This window comes from Vombatus ursinus, unplaced genomic scaffold (genome assembly GCF_900497805.2).
Source record: "Vombatus ursinus unplaced genomic scaffold, bare-nosed wombat genome assembly UNPS02014198.1, whole genome shotgun sequence".
NCBI classification, from domain to species: Eukaryota; Metazoa; Chordata; class Mammalia; order Diprotodontia; family Vombatidae; genus Vombatus; species Vombatus ursinus.
In genome coordinates this window covers 75,400-85,474 of record NW_020953976.1, presented here as the reverse complement: position 1 = coordinate 85,474, position 10,075 = coordinate 75,400, and the positions used below count along the sequence as shown (strand labels likewise).

At 53.5% G+C, this 10,075-nt stretch overlaps 2 protein-coding genes across 2 annotated transcripts in view; both read right to left on the bottom strand.

Annotated features, from left to right (window-relative positions):
* BCAT2 (branched chain amino acid transaminase 2) overlaps positions 1 to 442 on the bottom strand; it is a 13,893-nt gene extending 13,451 nt beyond the window's left edge. Inside the window, exon 1 of the mRNA XM_027860514.1 lies at positions 320 to 442. Coding sequence (XP_027716315.1) covers positions 320 to 343 — 24 coding nt within the window. The 5' untranslated portion in view covers positions 344 to 442. The remainder of the gene's footprint in view (positions 1 to 319) is intronic.
* A 377-nt stretch (positions 443 to 819) lies between these two features.
* HSD17B14 (hydroxysteroid 17-beta dehydrogenase 14) overlaps positions 820 to 10,075 on the bottom strand; it is an 11,096-nt gene continuing 1,840 nt past the window's right edge. Inside the window, exons 4-9 of the mRNA XM_027860516.1 lie at positions 9,571 to 9,637; positions 9,392 to 9,483; positions 2,286 to 2,390; positions 1,861 to 1,928; positions 1,124 to 1,220; positions 820 to 1,025 (exon numbers count right to left, since the gene is read on the bottom strand). Of these exons, the coding sequence (XP_027716317.1) occupies positions 882 to 1,025; positions 1,124 to 1,220; positions 1,861 to 1,928; positions 2,286 to 2,390; positions 9,392 to 9,483; positions 9,571 to 9,637 (573 nt within the window). The 3' untranslated portion in view covers positions 820 to 881. The remainder of the gene's footprint in view (positions 1,026 to 1,123; positions 1,221 to 1,860; positions 1,929 to 2,285; positions 2,391 to 9,391; positions 9,484 to 9,570; positions 9,638 to 10,075) is intronic.

The following is a 10,075-nucleotide window of genomic DNA, read 5'->3' as shown; positions in this document are numbered from 1 at the left end:
GCGACAGGTGAGGGATAGGGGAGATCTTAGGGGCCGCCCCGCCCCGCGTCCCTCCGCGGGGGAAACAGGCACGTGGAAGAAGAGCGGATGGAGCAGCTGGCCAGGGGGCGGCGGGAAAAGGTGCCCAGGGCTGGGTGGGACTGAGCTCCCCATCATGGATGGGCTGCAAGGGGAGCAGCCCGCCCGGGCACGCTCCAGGGGCTCCCGCACCCCCCCCCGCCGGCCGGATGTGCTGCCCGGAAATGCCTCCCCTGTCCGGCCAGACTTCTCTACCCCCACCCAGTGCTCCCCGCGCTGCCCACGCCTCCCCGGAACCCACCTGGCCCAGGCCCACCGCTGCCATGGTCAGTGCCGCCAAGAAGTAGGCCGCCCGGGCCGGGCGGCTCGGTCTTGTTCAGCTCCTCCCGCCCCCAGGCACGGCCCCTTCACCATCCCCCCAGGCCCGCCGCCACCCCCCTCCCCGCACTGGCAGCAAGCCCGCCTCGGCCCGCCAATCAGCGCGCGCCTCGCGGTCCCTGCCCTCTGGGGCTGGCACAAGTGCAGCTGTCCCCTCCCCGGAGTACCCAGCCAGCCCCTGCCCCCATAGAAGCCTCCCGCTCCACTTTCTCTGCTGCCAGGGAGGGGCCGCCCTGCCTCCTTCATTAATCTAATTGTCATCTAATTCTTCTTCCCCCGGGCCTGTTAGCCGGGCCCCCGCCCCAGGTCCTGGTCCTTCCCCCCCCACCCCAACCCCGCGGCGGGCGGGATTGGGCTAGGCTGGGACCCGCATCCAGACCCAAATAAAATCGAAAGACAAGCGCTTTTTGTTTCCAGTTTATCGGAGGGAAGGGGCCGGGAGGAAGGAAGGAAGGGGGGGCCAGAGGGGGCCCTGGGGCGGCCCTTCACGTGGGGGGCACCTTGGGCCCATAGCCCAGCTCGGCGCCCCCGGTCAGGGGCAGCTCCACGCCGGTGCAGAAGGAAGCGTGGAAGGCCAGGAAGACGGCAGCAGCCCCGACCTCGTCCGGCCGGCCCATCCGTCCTAGGGGCTGAGAGGGGACAGAGCAGAGGCTGAATTCAGCCCGGGCTGGTCTCCAGGGGCCTGCCTGGCCAAGCCCCGGCCCCCCGCCTGGGTCCCCAGGCCTACCTGCGCCCGCTCCCCTTCTCTGATTGTGGCAAAGGGATCGGGGGTCAGGGCGGCCAGCTCCTTCCACAGCGGGGTCCAGATGTTTCCTGGGGAGATGCTGGGGGAGGGGCGAAGGTGGTCCAGGAAGGGGCCGCAGCGGGCCATTAGCAAACGCTGATTGAAGGGGGGAGGGCTGCGGACCCTCCTGCCCCGCCCCCCCCCCCCAGGCCTCTCGGTTCAGGCTGCCGGGAATTCGGGTGTCCTGCTTCTCAGCCCGTTTCCTTCAAGCCTTGGGTCTCCCAGCACACCTCCACACCCCATTATCCGGCCTTCCAGGCTCCCTATTTGGCTTTTCTCTCTTCCTCTCCATCTCCCCAAACCTCCTACAGCTCCCAGTCTCCCTCTTTCCAAGCCCTCCACTTCCTTACTCCAAGGTCCCCAATCTCTGGCTAAAGTCACCCATCATCATACAACTTCTTCCCTTGGGCTCCCCGTTTTCAGGGCCCGAAGTGCCCTCAGTCCTCCTGCCCAGCCCCTAGCTGCCCCCTTCAGTCTTCCTACTCCCACAAGTCTCAGGCCCCAGATGTGGATCCCCCAGACCCCTTCTGCCCTGTCTGTCCCTAGTGTTCAGTTACCAAAGCGCCTGGTTCCCAGCCTGAAGCCCCCGTAGTCTACCTGCCTCCCATCTCACCTTCCCAGATCCCCTCCCATCCAGGCCCCACTTTGCTTTCAGCCCACTGCCCACCTCAGCCACTCACCAGTTGACTCGAACACCATACTGACTCTCATCCAGGGCCAATGCCTTGGTCAGAGCTGTCACAGCCCCCTAGGAGATGGGAAAACCACTGAGTCTGGGCAGTCCTAGGAGATGGGCCTTGCCCTGCCCCTTGGCCTAGGGGGCATCATCACCTAGTCCACTTAGGCCAAGAGGGACACTTATGACTCAGTAGAAAACTGGGCCTCAGGCCCAACTGGTTGAACCCACCTCCTCTGGCCCCTTGAGACAGTGGAGACCAGCCCTTGCTAGGCACCTCGATCAGACCCAGCCAACACCTTAGCAACAGAACCGAGGGATGAGAGAGGCTGTTTCTGTTTGGGCATCTGGTGTGCGTGGACGGGACGCTGCCCCCTGCCAATGGCCGAGGCCAGAGAGGAAACTATGCCATCCCCCCACCCCCCACACCTTGGTGGCCACATAAGATGCGGCCTTTCTCTGCCCGATGGCCCCCACCAGGCTGGAGATGTTGATGATGCTGCCACGGCTCTGCCGAAGGAAGGGAAGGGCGTACTGTGGGGAGAAGGAAGAAGGCAATGAGCCCTTGCTGCTTTCCGTCTGTCTCTCGCCAAGATCACAGAACATCACAGCTGAGATTGAGCTGAACGCCCCCATTTCACAGATGGGGAAAAACTAACAGAGGCTAGCACCTCTCCTGCCCTCCCTCCAGCTCAGACTGGCCACTCCCAGTCCCTGACCTTTACCATTCCCCTCTCAGGGCCTCCTTCCAGGCTCACAGCACACATTTGTTCCAAGCCCTCTCTCACCTTTCCTGGAAACCTGGCAGTTGCCCAGCTCAGCTGCTGTGGGGCTGTCCCGGGCCATGCCCAGATCCTCCCCCTGCAGCCATTGGCCGCCTCACCCCAACTAGAAGCTGAGAGCGGTTAGCTACATGCCAGGCAACATTCCCGCCTTCCTCAACGACCTTGGCACACGGTCCTTGGAGGCTTCCCTTCCACCCTGATGCCTGCCCTTACTTGGGAACCTCAGACCAGACAGGGTGAGGTCCCCTCAAAAAGCCCTCCTAGCCACCTCAGCCATTCCTCCATTGGCCTGGCCTCTTGCCAGCCACCCTGAAGCTTTGTCCCCCACCTCATTTCCAAAAAACAGAATCCAATAGATCCTCTGTCCTCACCAAAGCTTGGAAACCCCCAGTCCTCCCTGCTCGGTCAGGCCTTCACCCTGTTCTGGCTTGCATCCGTCCCTTCCAAGCTTGACCCCAGAGAATCAGTTCAACTCTTTCCCCCTTCTGAGCCTCAAATGCCAAGCCAAAGCCCAATCCCAGGTTACTCCCACTGGCTGCCTTCCCCTCTGCCTCTTCGATGCTGAACTCCACCAGACAGGTGGATGTAATCTTGACTGGGCCTTCTATGTTGCCTGTTAACCTCTTTATCTGTCCCCCTGCCACCCCCACAATGGGATTCCCCATGCCACGCCCACAGCAGGTGTTCCACACCGCATCTTCCCTCCTGAACAGACTGTGATTTTTCCCTCTCCCCATATGTCGCCCCTCCAACTCTCTCCTTGACTTTTGTCTCAGAAGAGGACCTAATCCTCCCTTCTCTCCACGTGCACCTTTGGGACGTTGCCCCTCACACCATTCCCTTCCACCATCTTCAATTTTCCTGCCTACCTACTGGTTCTTCCTAGTTGCTGACAAATGTGCCCAGGCCTCCCCTCTCCTTAAAAAGCCATTTACCCTACCATCCCCTCATATGATCGCCCTGTAGCTCTCCCCCTTTCCCAGCCAAGCTCCTCGAAAAATCTCACTTTTACTTCCTCCCCTCCCACTGGCTTTCCAACCCCCATCAGTCTGGCTTCCACCCTCTCCTGCTGCCTGAAATCCCTCTCCAAGCAGCAAAGAAAACACCACCTGTTCCCCTTGGCTCTTCATCTTCTTACCCAGAACACCCTCCTCATCTTAAGCAATGTTGTCTTGGGTTCTACCGGCAATGGCATTTGTGTCCCTGTGAGTCACCAGAACCTGGCCATACTTAACCAGTCTGACAAGTGTCTTGAGATCCCTGACCACTTCTTGTGCACACACACACACACACACACACACACACACACATGTGAGCCCAAGATACCAACGACCCTGCCGTTGCTCTCATGTGCAGAGATAGCTGACTCAGTAACAGAGAGAAAGGGCTTTTTCTGGACACCGTCCCCTGAGAACACCTCTGCCCCTGCTTCATCACGCCTTGGAGGAGCAAAAAATGCTCTGTCCTTGGAACATCTGGCACCTTCCTCTTCTGGAAGAGCCTCACATCCATTGTGGAGCTCCAAGTGTTCTTCCTTTTGTGCTATCTTTTAGCCCCCAAACTCCTGATGCAGGTGGGGGGCCGTCTCTTTTCCTTTCAGTTTCCACATTAAAGAATTGTAAAGGTCTGTTTCATTCTTACGGAAAAACACTTTCTTTTCTTGGGGGCAGTAGACCAGTTTACATTTTAAGCATAGATCATCATGTCCCTTGGCTATGATAACAATTCAAACCTCACACTTCTTTATTAACATTGTGCATTTTTCTCCCTGCTCTCCATATGTCTCCTGATTTCCTCCAAGGATATGGCCATCACTGTGTGGAGGTGAAGCCATGTGGAGGTCAGTTCATGGGGAATATGTGAGCTGAAGAAGGAGGTTAAGGTATTGAGGGAGTGTCATTCTTTAGGGGAGGAGCTGGGGAGCAAAGAAAGACTGAGCTGAACTCACTGAAGGAGGGAGGGAGGGACTGTATTGGGGATTGTAGTTAACAGCCAGCAGAATCTTGATTCTGCCGATAGATATGAGGGATAAATACGGATTGATTGATCTTCAAAGGAGGATCAGATATTTCTGAGTAACTGTGATAAAGGAAGTGCCTGGAAGGGAAATCCGCCATCTTTCTTATCAGTAACTCCCAGGAGACCTACAGTGGCCAACTGCTTGTGGAGATCATTAACTCCAGGAGAAGGCCCTCTACTCACCCCCGTCACACCTCGACACCTAACTTCCATTTTAATCTTACCAACTTGTCTTGTCTACCTTGTCGGACCAGGTATCTCCTCCTCCTCCTCCCAGAATCTTCAACTGGAATCTATTTTCTCTTCCTCCTCGGGAGGCACTCTACTTAAGTCCTTCTCCTTATTCCTTCTTCAGCTCAAGGCCTTTCCCCTTTTCTGTCTCTCAGTGTCCCTCGTTACTCCCGACCCCAGTCCTTTAGCTCCCCTATCCCTCATTTCCTTAGTCCCTTTGTCCCCTTAACCTCATCCTTCCTGGTGATCTCACAGCCAACCTAGTACCAGCCCTTTTCTATCTTAAATCCACCTCAGTTTTCCAGCTCGAGGTAACCTGCCTCCATAGCTGATTATCTCTCTTTTCTGGCCCATATAGGACTGACCTGGCCACACTGAGCCTGGGCATCCTTTCCTCATCCCACTTCCAGCATCAGTACAGAGACAACCTTATCTCCCCTTTCCTCACCAGTCTTTCCAGTGCTCACAACTCTTCCCTAATCTTATTTCTCCCAGCCTCTTCAGTGTTAACCATACCCGCCCCCTCTGTCTGGACAAGCTGCTTCTGGAGTGGGTCCCCACTCAAAGCCTCATCCCTTCCTGGTTTCTTCAGTTTTTTTCTTTTCCACTCCCTCCATCTTCGTGAAGCCTGGTTCCCTTCTGATTACATAGCCTCCTTCACTAACCTTTCTAGCACCCCAGCACTGACTTATTTTCTTCACCCATTCTTGCACTCATTGGTCAACACAGGGGAGTTGGGCACTCCATGCTCCCCAATACCACTTATAGGCTCCTCTTCTATCACTTCACTCAGTAATCTCTCCTCTGAAGTTCACTCCATCCAATCAAGATTATACTAATCTGCTGGCCTTTCACTATCTCTAGTCCAACCTCCCAATTCTGGGTTACCCTAAGCCTAGCCCAGCCCTCCATTAGACAATGGATTTTATTACCTTGGGAACACACTCCTGGGTACTTCCCACCCCTGATTCTATCTAGACATTCCCAAGTCAGCTCCACCTCCAGTCACCCCAGCCCACTGGCCACTCCATCAAGATCCTCCCTCCATAGTGAGCCACCAAGAAGGGCAAGACCAGAGACCCAAGGAAACCCAGAAGCAGAGAGATGGGGGTTGGGGGAGAACAGGGTATTGGCCCTGGGGACACCCCCCCCTTTCTTGAGTTTTCTCCTTTTCCCACTTGATCTAGGAACTCTCTAGCATTTGCCTGAGGCTATAATCTTAACAGGTCTTTCATTAAAGCCTACACCCAATCTCCCAATTTTCTGTTACCCTTAACCTAGCCCAGCCCTCCATTGTCTGTTACCTTGGGATGCCCCCCTGGCCACTTCCCCACCCTTAATCCTATCTAGACCCCATTCTACCTCCCAGTCACTCCCATCAAGACCCTTTCTCCCAGACCCCTCCCTCCAGTCACCCCAAACTACTTGTCCAATCCTAGATCTCTCCCACAATCAATCTGTACATAAGATCTATCTTGTCTTCATTAAGGCCCTCAGATTCTTAAAGTCTAGCCAATGGTTGAGATTCACTCTAGCCCACTTAATACAAAATGTCCAGATTCTTTAAGAGTCTGGCCAATATGGTGAATCTTTAATAAACCTTCAAGAAGGCTTGGGTCAAATTCATTCAGGCAGGATCCCAAAACTCCAAATAGATCCATCATCTTTTAAATGTCAACTCTCATGACCTTTTCTCCATCCTCTCTGCAGCCTCTCTACACTGTCAATCGCCCTCTCCTCCTGCTTATTCTTCATTCTAGGGTTTTCTGGCTTTCCTCCTCCCTGCCCACTCCTCCTCAGTCTCCTTCCTGGATCTTCATCCAGGGTCATACCCACTAACAGTGGAAGTCTCCAAGACTCTGTCCTGTGCCCTCATCTTTATCCTATTTTCCTTAAGCACCTCATCAGCTCCCAAAGATTGAATGATCTCCTCTATGTGGATGATACTCAGATCTTTTTGTCCAGCTCTCCCCTGTGTGCTGACCTACGGTCTCACATCCACAGCCACCTACTGGCCAACTTAACATGGATGTCTCATAGACATCTTAAACATATCCAACATGGAACCCAAGCCCTCCCCTCTTCCAAATTTCTCTATCACTGTAGAAAGCACCCCCATCCTCCCAGTCACCTGGGATCCCAGTGTGGGTGCCCACCCTCAACTCTTCACTCTCTCTCACTCTCCCCCCATCCAATCACTTTCCAAGTCCTGTTTCTATCATCATAACCCATCAAATATGCCACCTGCTCTTCTCAGATACTGCCACTATCCTGTTTTCTGCCCTTTTCCCCTCCCATCTGGACTATATACAAACAGTCCTGGGGTAACTAGGCGGCACTGCACCAGCCCTGGAGTCAGGAAGACTCATCTTCATGAATTCAAATGTGGCCTGGGTCACTTCCGAGCTGAGCAACTGTGGGCAAGTCACTTAACCCTGTTTGCCTCAGTTTCCTCATCTGTCAAATGAGCTGGAGAAGGAAATGGCAAACCACTCCATTATCTTTGCCAAGAAAACCCCAGATGGGGTCAAAAAGAGTCGGACATGACTCAGCAACAAGTTGATTGATCCGCCTGCCTCAAATCTCTCCCCACTCCAGGCCACTCAGTGGTCAAAATGATTTTCCTAAGTCAAAACTCTGACCATGCTCCCCACCACTCCCACCCCACAATCAATAAACTCCAGAGGCTCCCTATGACCTCCAGGATCAAATACAAAATCCTCTCTGACTTCTGAAGCCCCTCAATGCCTTCCACACACACCCATATACTCTTCCATCCAGTGATGGTGGCCTGCTCACTGCTCCAGAAACAAGCCACTTCCCTCAGCATTTTCACTGGCTATCCCCCACACATGGAATTCTCTCCCTCCCCATCTCAGTCTTCTGGCTTCAAAGTCACTCTTCCTGAGCCCATTAAGGCTAGTGCCTTCCCAAAATCATGACCTCCCATTGGTCACGTATATGATGTATGTACCCAGTTATTTGCATGTTGTTTCCTCAAAAAGACTGAACTCCCTGAGCAGGGATTGGGGTTTCACCCCATTTCTTTGTGTTTCTAGAACTTCCACACAAATGCCTAGAGCCTTAATAAATGCTTGTTGACTGACTACCTGATGGAGACAGGTGACTCAGAAGACAGATTGAATTATATAGTTTTGGGACATGGCCAATGCTGGAATTCTTTTGCTAGCCTATATATGTTTGTAACAGCGATTTGGGGTTGGGTTTTTTTTTTCCTCTCTGTCTCTCTTCCAAAGGGAAGTGGGAAATGAGAGAAGTTATATTTTTGTTATTTGGAAAAAAAAATCTAATTTTAGAAGGATTAAAAAAAAAGCCCATTTCCAACCTTAGAAAACCTGGAGTCTGTCCGGACCTCCCTGCTTGACCTGCTGTGATGAGGAAAGTGGGGCGTGCTTAAGGTCACAGAAGATTGGAAAACAGGTCCTCTGATTTACTGCCCACCCTTTCAGGTACCACACTCTACTACAAAGATGATCTGGGCAAGGCCGGGCCAGTGCTAGCCTAGGGCCTGGGAAACGCTGTGGAAACTCAGCCCTGGCCCATGGTCTAAGAGGGGAAAGGTGCTTGGGGTGAGGCGGAGGTCTGGCTCTACACAAACTAGGAGGCGGAGTCAAGTTTAGAACAAAGCTAACCTTTCCCCCACAACCCAGTCAGGCTGAAATAATGATTGATAACAATGCTGATAACCGATAGTAGCACTGGGTAGAAACCTGGCTAAGGGGATGCATTGGACACCACTGAGAGGTCCAGTAAGGTGCCCAAGGTCACAAAGCTCACCCATAACTGGCAGAGCTGAAATTTCAAGCCAGGACTGCAGCTTCCAAACCCAGACCCAGGGTCAAGCTGTTCCTTAGTCTGTGCGACCTGGGCAAATCACTAGGACCCTAGGCAACTGAGGGGTTACTTGGGAGGGGACATTCCCATCAGGAAATATGTGAAATCCCTGGGGCTAGTTGCCCTAAGCAGTAAACAAAGAAGACCAGAGTTCAAATAGAGTTAACTGCAATCCATTCCCCGGCTCTGAGGGAGAGAAATCAGGACTGTCAGCAATCAGACTGCCTTCGGCAGGAGTGGGGGCTCCCCGAGGCAGGCCTGATAGCCTGACAGGACATCCTGTCCTGTGCTGAAGTGAAGTAATTGCATCAATTTCCCTAATGCTTGAAGGTTTATGGGACACATTCCACAGAAGCCACTCAACAAGAAATACTTCTATTTTCTGCATATGAATGAGACCCTGGTCACAGAGCTAGTCAAAGTCAGCAGGTGACTGAGAACTTGGCTTTGCCCAACTCCTGGTCCACTGGGCTACACTGCTCTTTCCCTAATGAGCCTCATTTGAGGGCCCAAGGGGTCCCTTCCAAGGCTGAGGCTCTGGGATTCTGTGAAAGGAACGAATTTGTCTCAGGTCATTGTTACCTAGGGATTCCCAGGTGGGACTCCAGAGTTCCTCATGATCTGGGCACCTCTGGCAGGGCTCACCTTCGACACTGTGTATGTGGCAAGGAGGTTCAGTTCTAGCAGGTCTCGGAAGGCCTGAGAGGAAGTCTCTTCCAGTATCTCCTCTGGGGGATCTAGGTTAGGTAAGGAGGAAGAAGAATTAGAGGAACAGAGGCCAGAGATGGAGGATGGGAGGGAGAAGGGGAGGTGGGGAGACTCACGGCGTCCAGCGTTGTTCACCAAGCAGTCCAGGCGGCCAAAACGTTCCAGGGTCTCAAAGAGCAGGGCCTGGAAGCCAGGAGACAAAATCTAAGAGCCTGAGAGACCCCAAAAATCAGGGACCAGAGAGACAGGAGACTGGCAGATTCAGAGACAGTCTACGAGAGGTAGAGACTTCTCGAGGCAGAGATGTAGCTGGAAGAAACCCCAGAAAAGTGTGAACAGAAAAACTGGATTTGTGGAGATATGGAGGGAAAGAGACATGAAGACTGGGTCATGGTCAAAATATGGGGAAGGGAGATAGACAGGGAATGCTGGGGAACTGAGTGTGAAGGGAGTGTTGGAGTTCTCCCAAGCCTCTTTCTCTTCCCTTCCTCAACTGCTCACATACATGGGCCACAGAGAAGGGCAAGATCAGAGACCCAAGGAAACCCAGAAGCAGAGAGATGGATGGATGGATTGTGTGTGTGTGTGTGTGTGTGTGTGTGTGTGTGTGTGTGTGTGTGT